Source organism: Microtus pennsylvanicus, chromosome 13 (genome assembly GCF_037038515.1).
Source record: "Microtus pennsylvanicus isolate mMicPen1 chromosome 13, mMicPen1.hap1, whole genome shotgun sequence".
Classification (NCBI taxonomy): domain Eukaryota; kingdom Metazoa; phylum Chordata; class Mammalia; order Rodentia; family Cricetidae; genus Microtus; species Microtus pennsylvanicus.
The window spans coordinates 10,299,120-10,317,409 of NC_134591.1; the positions used below are offsets into that span (position 1 = coordinate 10,299,120).

The window sequence follows — 18,290 nt, forward strand, 5'->3', positions numbered from 1 at the left end:
TGTTTTCAAAAGTCATTCTAACATTATATCAAGTCAGCTACTTCTGAAAGACCCCCAAGATGGGCTGTCTTTCAGTCTGGGGAGACCCTCCCAAGAATCAGCGAGGCCACACGTGCGGATGCAATCAGCAAGAGGGTTTATTCGGGTACACAGGTACCTGGGGCGTAGTCGCTCGGGTGACTAGCGCGCCTTCCAGTTGTGACAGTGGATTTTTATAGGGTAGGGAAGCAAAAGCGCAGGAACAGAAGCGAGATGCATAGTTACAGGGTTCTGATTGGGCAATTCAAACAAGGCTCGGGTTCAAACTGAGTACAATTTCGTGGTTTCCAAGAAATCAGATATACATGCTGCCCTGGCCTATCTAGGGTGCCATTCTTCCTTTGGACCCCAAGTCCCCTGCTGGCAGTCCAGATGGTTGACCAGAGATATCTTGCCTTGCTCAGCGCCCCTGCTGGCAGTCCAGACGGTTGGCCAGAGATATCTTGCCTTGCTCAGCGCCCCTGCCCCTAAGCTGACCACAGCCCTTATCTCTAAATTAAACTCCCCTGTCCTAGCTTTCAGTTATATTGCTCAAAAATTCAAGCCTTGTAAAATAGTGTTATTGCTGCTGCTAACTTAATGCTGCTAAGTAGGGGTCTTTCATCCCCCCATTTCTTTTTGTGAATTTGAATAAAATCATTTATTCAACTAGCACTCTTGACATGTTCTGGATCATATTGTCTAAGCTGATGATACTGCTGAGTGAGAACCAAGGCTTGTATGACCGAGAGTCTGTCCTTCATGAATTGGACCAAACGATTTAGGATACAAGGTCCAAAAAGTAGGATTAAGAGTATAATGATTAGGGGACCCATGATGGAGGAGACCAGAGTAGTAAACCAAGGAGACTTGTTGAACCAGCCTTCAAACCATCCCTGTTCTGACTCAAATAGCTGCTGTCTCTGCTTAAGTCTTTCTCTCAGTTTTGCCATATTGTCTCCGACTAAGCCAGTATGGTCTGCATAAAAGCAACATTCCTCTTTTAGGGCAGCGCATAGGCCTCCCTCTTGTAGAAACAGTATGTCAAGCCCCCTACGGTTTTGCAGCACAACTTCTGATAAGGAGGTCAGGGACTTCTCAAGAGCACTGACTGATTCCTCTAGGGCCTTGATGTCTGTATGTATTGCGGCTTGAAGTTGTTTGAATTGGCTGGTGGCTATAAGGGCAGAAGTCCCAGTTCCTACCCCTGCTGCTATGCCTCCCACAGTTAGCCCCCCCCCCCCAGTAGCAGTGCTAAAGTCAGGGACACTGGTTCTCGTTTAAAACGAGGTCTTCCTTCAAAATGACTATAAACATAGTCAGGATCATGATATGTAACTTTAGGCCATAATTCAACTAAAACACAATAATCAGAGGTCAGGTTTAGTACAGTTGTTGATAGACAAGAAGTGAGCCCAGTGCTACAAGCCCAGTAGGTACCGTTTGGTGCGGTTAAGTAATAACCGGGTGGAACGGGCTGAAGAGTATTGCATAGAGTTTGATGAGAGCTTGGGACTGTTCCCATGCAGAGTCCTTTTCCTGATACCTCCGACAGGGTTAGTTTGTGTTGGGGAAGACCAGTACACTGTGTGGGTGGCGAGGTGTATACAGCATAGGTACCTGCCACCGCTATCCCTTCATAATAGGGGGGTCTGGAAATTAAGCATAACCAACATTCTCGGGTCTTATTGGGGTCAGTGGCATTGAGAATTAAATATGCTCCCTGTATCAGATTGAGCAGTCTGTCCCCAGTCCCGAGGTGCTGGGAAGACTGCTGGTACTGTGGAGACTGCTGTTCGGTTTCCCTAGTCGGGGGGGGGGGGGGCAGGCTATCAGTATCAGGAGTGCTGGTATAAACCGACTGTTTTTCCGTGATATGTCGGGGTAAGGCTGGGGGAAATGCTGGCACTGAGCGGGAAGGAGGATTCTGATTGGGTAAGACTGGATTTGGTCCAATAGATAGCTGAGGGCCAGCGCTCATTACCTGTCTAGTTAGGGAGAACATGGTGACCGGGTCATGCCCCTGTCGTCGATAGAGGCGTAATCCCCAGGACTTGGGTCCGTCCCAGGATGCCTTTTTCCCCTGTGTGGTAAAGTCAAGGACCAAGGGGTTACATCTGCCTCCCGGGGTGGCCCCCTGGACATTAGTAGCGGAGGTGGAGTCGTAACAGGGGCCACATGCTTTTCCTCCACATGTCCATGGCCCCCCACCTAGGTAGCCCGGAGTGGTTCCTCGTTTAAGGGTGATCAGGTCCCAAGTTGAGGATGGTTTCCAGTAAGCATCCCCCGTTGTTTCACAACCCCAATGAGCGCAGTATCCCTCTGCTGGCCCCCCACAATTTCTGTTAGTATCCTGTCCAGGGCATACATAGAAATCTTTGCTTCTCGTCCCATGTCGCCCCCCTGGATGGTGACAGCCGTACCCGGGGAACGGCTCCTGGTCTGAGGGGTTCCATGATTCTCCCACTAAATCACAAAGATCAAAGTATAGGGTTGGAAACGCATCTGCTGTTGTTCCTAACAAGGAAGTGGTGTTGGCGACCCTTCCTGTCATAAGGTTAGTGATCCTCCAGGTTATGTTAAAAACCCGGTGTGGACTATCCCCTCGGGCCATCATCCCCAGTCCCAACAGGGTCCATAAAACAGTTAATGAGGTCCCCTGGTAAGTCTTATCTTTAGAGGGTTTTGAGAGCGCTGGACCCTCCATGGTGGTTCTGCTGTATCCTCTTCCGCACGAGCTGCTTTCACGTGGGAGGCGTGGACCCAGGCCGCGATGCTGTCAACTTTTATTGCCCTTGGAGTGGTTAGCAGCACGGTGTAGGGCCCTTTCCAGCGGGGTTCCAAATTCTTAGTCTGATGTCTGTGGACCCACACTGTATCGCCAATCTGGTAGCCGTGAGGTACCGCTGGTCTGTCCAATTGTTCCTTATAGGCTGCAGCAAGTGGCTTCCAGACCTCTCTCTGCACGATCTGGAGTGCCTGCAAATGAGCTTCCAGAGAGGGGCTATTAGCAAAGTCTGAAATGTTGGAGTCAAAGAAATTAATGAAAGGCGGGGGTGCCCCATATAGTATTTCAAAGGGTGTGAGCCCGTGGGGTCCTGGTGTATTGCGGGCTCTATAGAGGGCTAGAGGAAGAAGAAGTACCCAATCTCTAGTGCCAGTTGCAAGCGTTAATTTGGTCAGAGTCTCCTTAATAGTTCTATTCATTCTCTCTACCTGTCCTGAACTTTGGGGTCTGTATGCACAATGTAATTTCCAATCAATCCCCAATAGTTTGGCCACCAACTGACTTACCTGGGAGACAAAGGCGGGCCCATTGTCAGTGCCCAGCACTTGAGGCATGCCATACCTGGGGAAGATTTCTTCCAACAGATTCTTGGTCACAATTTTTGCTGTTTCGTGCTTGGTTGGGAAGGCTTCCACCCATCCAGAAAAGGTGTCAACAAATACCAACAGATATCTGTATCCATATGATCCTGGTTTGATTTCAGTAAAGTCAATCTCCCAGTGTGTTCCAGGATGATGTCCTCATACCCGCACTCCCTGTCCCAGCCGGGTTTTTCCTGTATTAACTTGGGCACAGGCTCGGCATTTGTTTACAACTTCCTGCAATATGCTGTCTCTGCCCAGCAAGTAAAAGTGGCTCTCTTCCCGATCCAATAAGGTTTTCATCTTGCGGGGACTGAGGTGCGTCAGCTTATGCAAGTAACTAAGCATCTCATGGGTATATGCCATGGGCATCACAGTCTTTCCTTGCCAAGCCCATTTGCCTGTGTCTGGGTTATAAGAGGCCCCCAGGCGGGTTAAAAGTTCCAGGTCTCTTTTATCATATTGGGGGGGGTCCCGTGCCTTTTCTGTCCCTTGTTGTATGGGGAAGGCCGTTGTGGTGGTCTCTTGGGCCACTTGCCTAGCTGTTTCATCTGCCAAGCGATTTCCCCGGGCTTCTGGGTTATTCCCTTTCTGGTGACCTGGGCAGTGCATAATGCTTAATTTTTGAGGCAAGAATAGGGCCTTGAGTAGGGCTAGAATCTCAAGCTTGTTTTTGATTTCCTTGCCCTCAGAAGTTAGCAATCCTCGCCTTCGGTAGATTTCCCCGTGGATGTGGGCGGTAGCAAAAGCGTACCGACTGTCAGTGTAGACGTTAAACTTCTTACCTTCTGCCATCCTAAGAGCCTGTGTGAGGGCGATGAGCTCGGCCCATTGAGTGGAGGTCCCTGCTGGAAGGGCTTTAGCCCAGATTACCTCGGTCTCGGAGGTTACCGCTGCCCCGGCCTTTCGTTCTCCATCCTTTAGGAAACTGCTCCCGTCGGTATACCAGGTGAAGTCGGCGTCTTTAAGGGGGCGGTCCAGCAGGTCCGGTCTGGTTCCATGCATTTCCGCAAGGATCTCGAGGCAATCGTGCTTTGCCTCCCCCTCTGGCAGAGGGAGCAAGGTTGCAGGGTTTAAGGCTACCACAGGTCCGAAATGGACTTGGTCAGTGTCCAGAAGCATGGGCCATGCGAGCGTTGGAGAGCCAATGGTCAGGGGGTTGCCTGACTAGAGCCTCCACCGCATGAGGGGCCAAAATAGTCAGTGGCTGTCCCAGAGTCAGTTTGCCCGCATCCTTGGTCAGGATTGCTATTGCAGCTACCATTCTGAGGCAAGGGGGCCATCCGGAGGCCACCGGGTCTAGCTTCTTCGATAGGTATGCCACAGGGCGTCGCCAGGGTCCTAGCTTCTGCGTTAGGACCCCCTTGGCGTAACCCTGCTTCTCATCGATAAACAGTTCAAATGGCTTGGTCAGGTCTGGGAGCCCCAACGCAGGGGCTGTCAGCAGGGCCTGTTTTATTTTCTGATATGCCTCCTGTTGGTCCTTGCCCCAATCAAATAAAGTTCCTGGTTTAGTAAGAGGGTATAACGGGGCTGTTATCTCTGCAAACCCCGGGATCCAGAGGCGACAGAATCCTGCCGTCCCTAGAAATTCCCTCAGTTGTCGAGGAGTCTGAGGCACGGGTATTTTCATGACTGTCTCCTTTCTGGCCTCTGTCAGCCATCTCTGTCCTTCCTTGATCAGGTACCTCAGGTAAGTGACCTGCTTCTGACAAATCTGAGCCTTTTTCGCTGAAGCCCTGTAGCCAAGGTCCCCCAGAGCCTGCAACAAGGCCTTGGTTCCCTCCCTGCATTCCTGTTCTGAAGTGGCCGCCAGCAGGAGGTCATCTACATACTGAAGCAGTATCAGTGTTGGATGCTGGGTCCTAAAGTCAGCCAGGTCTCTATGTAACGCTTCATCGAACAGGGTGGGGCTATTTTTGTACCCTTGTGGGAGCCTAGTCCAAGTTAACTGCCCCGATATCCCCAAGTCAGGGTCTTTCCATTCAAAGGCAAATATAGGCTGACTTTTAGGGTGAAGTCTCAGGCAGAAGAATGCATCTTTTAAATCCAATACCGTATACCAGTTGTAGGTCGGGGGGAGTCCGCTCAACAAATTGTAAGGGTTAGGCACCGTGGGGTGTATGTCCTCTGCCCTCTTGTTGACTTCCCTCAAATCTTGGACTGGCCGGTAATCCCCCGTTCCAGGCTTTTTGACCGGCAATAAAGGAGTATTCCAGGGGGACTGGCAAGGTATCAGTATTCCCTGGTCCAAGAGTCTCCGTATGTGAGGTTTAATTCCTTCTCTGGCTTCATGCAACATGGGGTATTGTTTGATTGAGATGGGGGTGGCTGTAGCCTTTAAAGATATAACTAAGGGGGCCTGTTGTTTGGCCAGTCCTATGCCCCCAGTCTCTGCCCATGCCTGAGGGAACTCTGTCAGCCAAGAGGTCTCTGTTAAGGGGTCTGATACGGTGGGTGATTCGTGGAGCCAATATTCATCTTCCAAATTTAGGGTCAGCACGTGCAAGGGCTGCCCTTGGGGCCCAGTGATCTGCACCCCCGAGTTTTCAAAGTGTATCTGGGCTTTTAATTTTGTGAGCAAGTCTCTTCCTAATAGCGGGTATGGGCAGTCAGGTACATGAAGAAAGGCGTGAGTCACCTTACCAGTGGCCAGATGAACTTTGCGATCAGTTGTCCATCGGTATCTCCTCCCGCCGGTAGCTCCTTGGACCCAAGCAGACTTGTCGCTCAGGGGTCCGGGGTTCTGGGTCAGTACAGAATGCTGAGCCCCGGTGTCCACCAGGAAGGTGACTGGCTGCCCCCCGACATTAAGGGTTATCCTGGGCTCAGGGGGGGTGGCTCCTGACCCCGACCACCCTAGTCATCCAAGGTTAAAAGGGAGGTTTGGGGTCTCAGATTTCGAGGTCCCCTGGGTCTCTTGGGGCATTCTCGAATCCAATGACCTGTCTCCTTGCAGTAGGCACATTGATCCTTGTTCACTGGGGGGCTCCTTCTGTCTCCCCTCTGTCTATCCTGTCTCTGTCCTGAAACTACAGTGGCCAAAAGTTTGCTAAACTCTTTATTCCTCTTTCGGTCTCTAATATTTTCCCTCTCCTCAGCCTCCTTCCTCAGCCTTTCGTCTCTCTCCTCTGGTGTTTCTCTCTTGTTAAAAATTCTCTCTGCCTCCTTCAGTAGATCCTGGAGTGAACTTTCCTTCAGGTTATCTAATCGCTCTAATTTCCTCTTAATGTCTGGAGCTGACTGCCAAATAAAGGACATGGAAACATTTGTTTCTATCCCTGGATCCTCTGGGTCATAAGGAGTATAAATGCGGTATGCTTCCTTAAGTCGTTCTAGAAAGGCGGAAGGAGTTTCCTCGGAACCCTGAATAACCTGCTTTACCTGAGCCAAATTGGTTGGCCGCCTTGCGGCTCCGTGGAGACCCGCTACGAGCAACTGGCGATAGAGAATTAGGTGATTCCTACCTTCCTCCGTAGTGAAATCCCAATCCGGACGCTCTAGGGGGAATGCTGCATCAATCTCATTAGGGAGCAAAGTGGGGCGGCCGTTTGCTCCCCTAATGTTCTTCCGCGCTTCTAGGAGGACTCTTTGCTTTTCCTCCGTCGTTAGAAGCGTTTGCAGGAGTTGCTGGCAATCATCCCAGGTAGGCTGGTGAGTGACTAGAATGGATTCAATCAAAGAGGTCAACAAGGAGGGATCCTTAGAAAAGGGGGGGTTATTATTTTTCCAGTTGTACAGATCTGAAGCTGAAAACGGCCAATACTGGGTCTGGCCGTTAGCACCTGCTCTAAGTGGAAAAGCCTGGGAAGTGCTCGAATCAGCAGGGTGCTGTTCCCTCCTTCCTCTTAGTCTGGCCGCCATTGGGGAGGGCTCCGGCAGTTTTCCAGTTTTCCAGCTTCTCCATCCCCCGTGGAGTCTGCCGATTCGGCCTCGCCAGGGTCCTGGGGTGACGGTCCCTGATATGGGGGTGGCTCCTCCGTGAGCAGGTCCATCAAGAGGTCGTCTCCTGGAGGCAAGACTTGTGGGGCTGGCTTTGTCTCGGACTCTGGTGGTTTCTTTTTCTGTGAGGATTTTGTTAGTACAGGGTAGAGGGAAGTGCAGGAGGGAGGTCCGGCCGGGGTGGGGAGGATAGGTGGAGGCAGGGTAGGTGCAGAAGCGAAAATGGGGCTTTTAGGAGAAACAAATGGCTTGACCCAGGAGGGGGAGTTATAAGCTAGGGCTTCCCAAGTGACAATGTAGGCGGTCTGATCAGGATGCCCGTGAGGGCCTGGATCCTTCACTTTGGCTTTAACCTGTAAGATAACGTTAAGGTCAAAAGTGCCGTCTCGCGGCCATCCAATGTTGAAGGCGGGCCATTCCGATGTACAGAATGTAACCCAGCGCTTCTTGCGGACATCCATGGACTGATTCTTCGCGGTGGCTTGGACATCCCGCCAGTGCTGCAAAGTCAAACTCAAAGGGGTGGTAATGGACTGTCCCATGGTTTCAAACACAGTTATAGACAGGACGAAACTAACGAACAAGAGACCGACAGCGAGACTGCACAATCGCACAGCGCGGCTTCGGCGGAAAGCCCGAAGCAATTGCTCAGACGGAGACAGCCAGAGTCCGGATCTCTTGTCTCCCAGAAGAATCACATACCCTTCAGGCAGCGGGGGTGCCCCGAACAGCCCTATTTTGGTAGGATTCACAGAATACGGACGGGCCACAAATTTGGCCCCAGACACTTCTGGGACGTCTCCCAGAATTGCAGCCGGGAGTTCAAGCTCGTCAGCTACTCCGCGAGTCTGCCAGATACTGATTCTAGCTAGCTAACTAGTACAGATACAGATACGGATACAGTCGCATGCGCATACACAGAAACACAAAAGCACAGATATTCACAGAGAACGATCGCTGGCCAGCTTACCTCCTGATGTGGTCGGTGATCCCTGGGCAGGGGTCTCCAATTCCCGGCCAACGCACCAAAATGAAAGACCCCCAAGATGGGCTGTCTTTCAGTCTGGGGAGACCCTCCCAAGAATCAGCGAGGCCACACGTGCGGATGCAATCAGCAAGAGGGTTTATTCGGGTACACAGGTACCTGGGGCGTAGTCGCTCGGGTGACTAGCGCGCCTTCCAGTTGTGACAGTGGATTTTTATAGGGTAGGGAAGCAAAAGCGCAGGAACAGAAGCGAGATGCATAGTTACAGGGTTCTGATTGGGCAATTCAAACAAGGCTCGGGTTCAAACTGAGTACAATTTCGTGGTTTCCAAGAAATCAGATATATATGCTGCCCTGGCCTATCTAGGGTGCCATTCTTCCTTTGGACCCCAAGTCCCCTGCTGGCAGTCCAGATGGTTGACCAGAGATATCTTGCCTTGCTCAGCGCCCCTGCTGGCAGTCCAGACGGTTGGCCAGAGATATCTTGCCTTGCTCAGCGCCCCTGCCCCTAAGCTGACCACAGCCCTTATCTCTAAATTAAACTCCCCTGTCCTAGCTTTCAGTTATATTGCTCAAAAATTCAAGCCTTGTAAAATAGTGTTATTGCTGCTGCTAACTTAATGCTGCTAAGTAGGGGTCTTTCACTTCAATTGGTGGGGGAGCTGCTAATACCAGTGAATTACATGAGCATGAGCCTACTCTTGCACTTTGGTTGTGAAGTGAGTTCTTTATTTTAAAATAATACTCTGTGGCTAAAGATGATGGTGAACAAAACACTCCAAAGTGAGTGGATGGCAATATTGTCAAAAGCCTTAAATGTCGGAAGGGCAAAGTCATAGTGATAATAAGTATTTAAGTAGAGAATATGCCCTTCCTTGTACATGATAGTAGTCCAATGTAGTCAACCTGACACCAGGTTTCTGAACTAGTTACAATGGGGCCATATTATGGGCTTGGCATCTGTCTCTGCTGCCATAAGATGTGATCAGAAATGTAAGCAATGTGGAAATGCTTAAGTTATTTGTAAAAAGTCTACTCATGACCCAAAGCATAAGAAAAGAAGAGTTCAGCAATTATAAGAAAATAATTAACAAATAGACACTTATATAACAAATAATAGCATATAAAATGACAAATATAAATATAAAATGAAAGATTATATTGAATTACTTTTTGTGGAAACACAAAAATTTCAAATTTTTATCAGCTAAGTTAAGTAGTGTGCAAAATTCTGGCAGTCACAGTACACTTGTATGCTGAAGTGTATAGTTGAGAAGAGAAGGAAGCATAGAAGTCAGTGGACAATGAAGGAGAGAAGATCAAAGTCATAATTCATTATCATTAGATTTTTGTGTTAATCCAGAAATTTGACAAATGATAAAATGCAAAATGACATTGGTGTGTGAGAGAGGAAATGAATAGAAAGAATCAAAGAAAGAAGGAAAAAGAAATTTCTAGGATATTCTGTTGCCATATCTGAAAATTCAGGAATAACTAGTACAAACTAGCAATGAGAATTACTCATTTTAAACAGAAGAGAGCTTTTATTTAGTGACTTATCAATTGCAGATACTTTCTTATGTGAGGCTCTTCATTTTTCTTATAGGGCTTCTGTTAGTCACTGTTTTTACTTGTCTTCCCCTTGTTCCACATCTTTTCCAGCATGAACTGCTACTTGTGATTTTTGATCTTAGTCATCCTGAGAGATGTTAGATGGATTCTCACTCTTGTTTTGATTTGCATTTCCTTGAATGGCTAAGAATGCTGAAAAGTCCTTTAAGCATCTGAGATTCCTATGATGAGATTTCTCTGATAGATCTGTACTCAAACTTTAATTGAATTATTTCCTTTTTTGATATTTGTTTCTTGATCTCTTTATATATTTTTAGGACTAGTACTCTATCAGATGTGGGGCTGGTGAAATTTTTTTCTATAGGCTGCCTTTTGTCCTTTGTCTTATAGAAGTTTTTCAGTTTTGTAAGACTCCATTTCTTAACTGTTGATCTAAAGTGCCTGTACTATTGACATTCTGTTCAGGAGGTTGTCTCCTGCACCAATGGGTTCAAGGCTATTCCCCACTTTCTCTTCTATCAGGCTCAGTGTATCTGGTTTTATAGTGAGGTCCTTGATGGACTAGAGTTTGCACATGGAGATAGATATGGATCTATTTGCACTCTTTTGTTCACAGCCATCCAATTTAACTAGAATCATTTGTTGAGGATGTGTTCTTTTTTCCATTGTCTAACTTTGGCTTCTTTGTCAAAAACCAAGTGTTTAAAGGTGTGAGGATTTATTTTTAGTTTTTTTGATTTGATCCCATTGACCAACTTGTCTGTGTTTATGCCTGTACCATTTGGTTTTTACTATTATTGCTCTATAATACAGGTTGAAATCAGGAATGGTGCTACCTCCAGAAGTTCTATTATTGTACAGAGTTGTTTTTGAGCTATTTGAGGTTCTTGCTTTTCCATATATAGCTTTAAAGAATTCGTTTTTTAATATGAATTCTGTAAAGAATTGTGTTAGAATTTTGATGAGGAGTACATTGAATCTGTAGATTTGTTTTACCAAGATGGCCATTTTTACGATGTTAAACTTGCTGATCCATGAACACAGAATTTTTTTTTCAGCTTCTGATATTTTCTCCAGTTTCTTTCTTCAAAGACTTGAAGTTCTTGACATACAAGTTTTTCACTTGCTTGGTAAGAGTTACATCAAGATATTTTATATTATTTGTGATTATTGTAAATGATGTTGTTCCCCTGCTTTCTTTCTCAGTAATATTGTGTATAGGAGTGCTAATGATCATTTTGAGTATCTTTCTACTTCACTGAAAATGTTTACCACCTATAGAAGTTCATTAGTAGAATTTTGGGGGTTGCTTATGTATACTATCATATAATCTGTAAATAGTGATACTTTAACTTTTCCTTTCTAATTTGTATCACCTTGTTTTCCTTATGTTGTTTTATTGCTTTAGCTGAAATTCTAAGTACTACATTGAATAGATATGAATAGCATGGGCAGTCTTGTCTTGTCACTGATTTTAGAGAAATTGTTATAACTATTCTTATATTTAATTTGATGTCGGAAATTGGTTTTCTATATATTGTCTTTAATGTATTTAGGTAAGTCCCCTCAACTAAGTTCATAGCAGATTTGATTGTAATAGCCAGAAACTGGAAACAACCTATATATCCCTCATTCAAAGAATGGATAAAGAAAATGTGGTACATTTATACAATGTAGTATTACTCAATTAATAAAAATGATATCATAAATTTTGCTGGCAAACCAATGGAATTAGAAGAGATCATCCTGAGTGAGGTAACCCAGACCTAGAATGACAAACATGGTATGCAATCATAAGTGGATATTAGCTATAAAGTAAATGATAACCAGGGATGATCCACAGTCCCAGAGAAGCTAAGAAACAAGAAGGTTTAAGAGGGGATGTAGAGATGGTTTAAGAGGGGACATATGCAGACCCAAAAAGTTGAATATAGTATGTACTCACTCATAAGTGGATGCTAGTTATAAACAAAGGATATTGAGCCTATAGTTCTTGATCTTAGAGAAGCTAAGGAATAAGGTGAACCCTAAGTAAAACATATAAAGATCCACCTGGAAAGTCAAAATAGACAAGATTGCCTGACAAAATTGGAAGTATGGAGGTGAGGGAAGCAAGGAGGGTGGAAGGGGAAGAGAATGGGAAAAATAAAGAGATAAAGGAGAAAGTAGGCAGAGTCAAGGAGATGCCATGTAGCTGCTTCAGAAAAAATGATGCTTGCTGGAAACTTGCCATCAGGCCACAACCTCATGGTGAAGCACAGATCAATAGAAATAGGTTGATTAAAGATGTAAGAGATCACTAGAAACATGTATAAGCTAACAGGCCAACAGTGATGTAATTAATGCAGTTTCTGTGTGATTATTTTGGGTCTGATGGCCACGAAACAAACAGCCACCTCCTACAGAATGGCCCCAAACATTGGGGACTAATGCCTACCACCCATTTTGGATACAGAGGATTGTGTACCCAGTGGGGGACAGGAGGAAAGTAGCTGAGACCATGATTGCAGCTCAGCAATCAAACCTTTCAAAAACTAACAGAATATATAAAATGTTTTGAGAATTTAGGACTTTTCATGGCAATGAGACTCATCTGATCCTGGAAGCACCAATCTGCTTCAAGAGGAAGATGGGCATCAAAGAGGTTCATTATGAAGTTTGTTAGCTACTTGGGCAAGACACTGCTCTTGCCTGGACTGCTTGATGCTATGCTGTATGAACTGGACATACAGGACCCACAGAAAAGTGACTGCTAAACATTTCAAAAGACAAGATTGTCCTTCAGCTTTCCTGCTTCACAGAAGAAACTTCCAGACAATCTACAGGACATAGAATAAAGCAATTGACAGCCTTTGCCATTTTCAGGCAGAAAAGATCTTCAAATTTTCTGCTTCGTGGTAAAGTCTCCTAATACTGTTGGCCTGTAGACTGAAGATGGATGCTCCAATGTTACAGAAGAACTTTGGATGATTGTACAGGCAGAAATATATCTCTGTCAATTGTAGATTTTTGGAAGTTGATTACAATGTACTTTGTGTTTACTGAGGTAATATTATATCCTTCAGGAGTCTTTGATGGCATTGAAGAAAGATAGTTAAAATTTTAAAAGATAAATTAGATATAAAACTTTAGACTCACAAAATAAAAAAGATGATAGAGTGTTTTCCTCAATTTGCCAAATGTAAAAGACTAAATATTGTAACTATGATTCTTACTTGATAACTGTTTTGTATATATAATTTTACTATGTTATAGTTAAAACCTTCCTTTTTATTTGTACAAAAAGGGAGGATGGTGTGGGAAATCTTTGTGTATATGTGTTGCTTTTATTGGTTAATGTCTGCTTGGACCCATTACAGGGCAGAATAGAGCAAGGTAGAAATTCCATGCAGAGTTAGAAGAGAAAGTAGGCAGAGTCAAGGAGATGCCATGTAGCTGCCACAAGAAAAAGCTACCTGATAGAATCTTGCAGATGGGACACAACCTCATGGTGATGCACAGATTAAAAGAGATGGGTTGATTTAAGATTTAAGAGTTAGCTAGAAAAATGCATAAGTTAATCGGCCAAGCAATATTGTAATTAATACAGTTTCTATGTGATTATTTTGAGTTTGACAGCCAGAAAACAAACAAGCAACTTCCACCTACAAGTCCAATTTATTTATTGTTGCTCTCAGTGTCTGTGCTACTAATGTTATATTTAAGAAGTAGTCTCCTGTGCCCATGAAGAAACCTGTACTCCACAAATTTGGAAAATGTAAGAGAATTGGACAATTTTCTGTAGAATTACCACATACCAAAGTTAAATCAAGACCATACGAACAATTTAAATAGACATATAAATGCAAGGAAATAGAAGCAGTCATCCAACCTCTCTCCCCCCCAAAAAGGACCAAATAATTTCAGCACAAAATTCTACCAGAACTTCACAGAAAAGCTAATACCTATACTCCTGTAATTGTTCCACATAACAGAAGCAGTAAGAACATTGTCAAACTTTTTTATGAGGTTAAAGTTACCCTGATATTGAAACCACACAAGGACTCAACCAAGAAAGAGAATTACAGACTAATCTTCCTCATGAACATTGATGCAAAAGTCCTCAATAAAATACTGACAAACTGAATCTAAGAACACATATGAAAAATCATTCACCATGATGAAGTTGGCTTCATCACAGAGATACAGGGATGCTTCAACACACAGAAATCTATTAATGTTATCCACCACATAAATGTACTGAAAAACAAACTCATATGATTATCTCATTAGATCATGAAAACACTAATTGAACAGGTGAAATATGTGCTTGACAAGAACTTTATGTCTTAGAATAAAAAAATTAATGAAGATATCAGAAAATGGAAATATTTCCCATACTTTTGAATTGGTAGGCTCAAAATAATAAAAATGGCAATTCTGCCAAAAGCAATCTATAGATTCAATGTAATCCCCATCAAAATTCCAGCACAATTCTTCACAGACCTTGAAAAAACAATATTCAACATCATATGAAAAAAAAACAAGATAGCCAAAACAATCCTGTACAGTAAAGGAACTTTCAGAGGCATCACCATTCCTGACATCAAAATCTTTAATAGAGCTATAGTAATAAAATAAAAGCTTAATATTAGCATAAAACCAGGCAGGTTGATGAATAGGATCAAACTAAAGACCTGGATATTAAACCACACTTTAATTACAATTTGTATAGCTATTTCAGAATCTCTAAACTAACGTGCTATTTAATGCAATCAACTCATGTGTTTAAACATTTGGATACGTGTACTTAAATATACTAGGTTCCATTTCTGTATGTTTGTGTGTATGCACATGTGTGTTGTTTAGGTGCTAATCCACATTAGTGCTTGTGAATATAGAGGGAAGAGAAAGCTTTAGGTGTTGTTTCTCAAGCACTCTGTGTCTTTTTATGCTTTAAGAAATGTTTTCTTACTGGTCTAAAGCTAGGTAAGTAGGCTCAGCCTGATAGCCAGAAAGAGCCAAAGACCCATCTCTCTTTAATCCCCAACACTGACCATACAACATATACCACCACACCCAGCATGTTTTAAAAGTTTGAGTTCAAAATAGGGGTCAATAGACTGAGTTATCTTCCTAGCCTAAGTTGTCCTTTTAATTATCTACATTTTATACATGTAAACATATAGTTTGTGATGCCTACAAATTGATAAAATAATCTATTTTTACAAGAAAAGTTGGTGATTTCTGATGTAGTCTAAGTGCCCTTATTTAAACCCTTACCCTCTTAGGTGACAATTGTCTTCTTAGTTTTCCTCTCTACATTCTTGCTTACCCATACCATCCTTTTTGTATTCATGTACCAAGGGTGTCTTTGTAATACATAACTACTGTTTATACTCAAAATCATCTCATGGTTTCTGAAAAAAATAATTTCAAGGTAAAATTCCACAGCCCAATCGCCATGCCAATCAACTTGTTCCTCCCGGTTCCTCTGCCATTGTTCATATCTCACGATTTTCTCTCCTTCTACAGTTTATTATTATTTTTCATGCTGTCACACTGTGATAAACACAGCTGAAGGCCTTTGCTTTGGCTTTGGCTCTAAGCGGGCTGAAATTTTGTCCTCTAGCCATGGTCCCACATTTGTCTTTGTATGATTTGTTTACTTTTTCTGTTTCACTCAAAGAACACTGCCTGAACTTTGCACTGTATGCCAAGACTAATGGATTTTTTTTCTCCAGAGTTACTATCAGAGAATCTTGTATATTTGCTGTAGTAGGAGCTGCGGGCTGTGTTCCGCCACCCAGTTCCCGCCACCGGCTAGCTTTACCTGAAATAACAACACACAAATTGTATTAATTTAAACACTGCTTGGCCTATTAGCTCTAGCCCTTACTGGCTAATTCTGATATCCCGATCAACACATCTCTAATAAACTGTGTAGCACTGGTCTTACCAGGAAAGATTCAGCATGTCTGACCTGGTGGCTTGCTTCATCGCATGCGTCTGCCCGGGAGAAGGGAGTATGGCCTCTGAGCTCACTTCCTCTTCCTCCCGGCATTCTGTTCTGTTTACTTTTCCCACCTATGTTTTAACCTATGAGGCCAAGCAGTTTCTTTATTACTTAACCAATGACCTTCCTCCATCAATTTGCTTAAGAATTCTTTCCATTACCTAATATTACCCCAGTAACATACTTATTTACACGTTTATTATCTGTTCTTATTCTATCATATAAATTCCACGAGGGCAAATACTTTGTTTAGTTCATTGTTTTAAATTCTGTGGCACATAGTAGGAAGTATATAAATATTTCTGACCGAGTAAATCAACCTTATCATTTTAGTGGTAAGAAAAATAGATTGTAGTATACACAATAAGCCTCTTTCTTGGCCATTAAGTGACATAAATGTTTTAAATACCTATGATTAAACTCTCAATGGCCTGAGAACATTTTAGTTTTGTATACTGTTGACTCTTCTTGTGGGTAGACTCTGTATTCAGAGTTTACTTATGCACAGACAGAAACTCTTTGGGGTAAAATGCCCTGTTTCTGCACAAGGGAGTCACAGAATCCTTGCCATCATTGCTCCAAGTCAATGCTACTTAGGCACTATCTACAGAGAATTACACAGAGTTATAGTGCAGATATTGATGAAGTACCTTGAAGAATGTGCACTGCAAATGCTATGCCACCTTCTATGGTGTGAGAGTTTGGCACAACTATAGACTTAGATACCCATAGAAAGGGGTTCCTTGAATCCATCTCCAGCAGACATTGAGAGACAATTAAACAGCTAAACAAATAATTTTTTATTTAAAAATAGAACTCTTTGGTATTAAGTCATTTGTCAAATAAACTCATAACAGATAAGAAATTTCTAATCAGAAAAGTAATTTAAGAGTGATTTTAGTTAGTTTTCCTTAAAATTTCTCTAAAAAGTAAGTCTCAGTTTTAAAAATTGTAGCTTCTTAGGTACCTGTTTAGAGAGTGAGAGATGTATTTTAGACTCACACAATGCCTCTATATTTATTTGACATGGGATATCTCATTAGACACTTTGTGGAAAAATATTTAAATTCCATTAATTATTTTAGTAAGCTGATGGTTAAATAAATATTAGAATCATACAGTATAATCAATAATATCAAGATTATTGATGTTTAGTTGGCAAGTCTTTGGATATATGTATATACATTTCATTATCTTTCAATTCGTTGAGATTTACAAATTTTAGTTTTGGCTACAATAAAAACAATGTACTGTGGTAGATATTGTCTATTTTCATGTTATAGCTGAGCTTCCACTGGCATAAATAAATAATCTAGTTGTCATCAGTACCCTGACTGGACTTGAAGTAGATTACCTAATGAACTAACTAGTCATACTTGTTCTTTCAGGAGCGTGCTCCCTGAAATGTGACTAACCTTCAGCAATAATCTCTCTGTATATAATTTGCAAACATGAATCAACCAAACCATTGGAAAAATCTGTATTATGAAAAGGAACAAACCAATCATCTAAGCCCTCATTCATAGACTCGCTACATTCCAGAAACTTGTTGCTGAGCTTGGTGATATGATCAATCAGAAAACGCAGAATGAGCAGTGAAAATCCCAGGCAGGTATGCACAATCATCAGGGACACAGTAGTGACTGCTTTTCCTGTTATGGAGGAGCCATTTGATCTGGATAGTAAAAACTGGGTCACGTGAGGGCATATGAGTCATCTCTGTGCATGCTTGTTAGGAATTCTTCCTTTGTTCTTCTCAGAGCCACATGGCTTTTCAGTGGCTTTTCTTTGCTTATATAATAATCACCAGAGATATGATTAACCACGTCTAGTTTAGTTATTTCATTACATCAAAAGTACTGTAAAAAAGCTTTTCCATTGACTGGAAAGCTGAATTTGGTGTTTAAGAATGTACTAGACATCAAAGAGCTCTATTGTCCAGATGATATGGATGCAGGCCAGCAGCACTGAATTCTCTCCTCTCCTGTGCCTTCTTTTAAGTGGCATCATCACCCATTAGACTAGAGAGAAGGAAATGGTTTCCTTAACAATCCATTCTTGTACTCTTTATCCACATAGGAGGAATTGTGACCATCTGTGCTGTATCTCCATGAAAGACAGATAAAAGGGGAAGCATATTCATAATATATAATAAAAATAACATGATGTGACACTAGAGAAAGAATGGAAAACACTCTAATTCCAGTGCTTTCTGAGAGCATGTTGTGCATTATAACAAGGATGTTTAACTTCTTTTTGAAGACAATTACCCAAAGCTCCAACTAGTCAAAATGCAGAGAACAGCTGAATATTGTATGCCCAGCACCAATGGATACATCTACAGCAAATCACTACACCTAAGACAGAGGGGCAGGAAGTCTGATGATGATTACATCTTCTAAATATGAT

General features: G+C 43.0%; 2 protein-coding genes and 1 pseudogene across 2 annotated transcripts; all 3 read right to left on the reverse strand.

The window, feature by feature from the left end:
* Positions 1–249: 249 nt before the first annotated feature.
* Positions 250–2,730, reverse strand: LOC142834081 (MLV-related proviral Env polyprotein-like; annotated as a pseudogene).
* A 3,503-nt stretch (positions 2,731–6,233) lies between these two features.
* Positions 6,234–7,251, reverse strand: LOC142834259 (uncharacterized). The gene has a single exon (XM_075946549.1). It carries the CDS (start codon positions 7,249–7,251, stop codon positions 6,247–6,249), a length of 1,005 nt encoding a protein of 334 aa, XP_075802664.1. The 3' UTR covers positions 6,234–6,246.
* An 8-nt stretch (positions 7,252–7,259) lies between these two features.
* On the reverse strand, positions 7,260–16,634 carry LOC142834261 (uncharacterized; the record flags this gene model as incomplete). Its single annotated transcript, XM_075946550.1, has 3 exons — positions 16,532–16,634; positions 15,535–15,698; positions 7,260–8,201 (listed from the first exon to the last, which is right to left on the reverse strand). Coding segments are annotated over exons 1-3 (1,209 nt in total), but the record flags the coding sequence as incomplete, so codon positions are not given.
* Between the last annotated feature and the right edge of the window lie 1,656 nt (positions 16,635–18,290).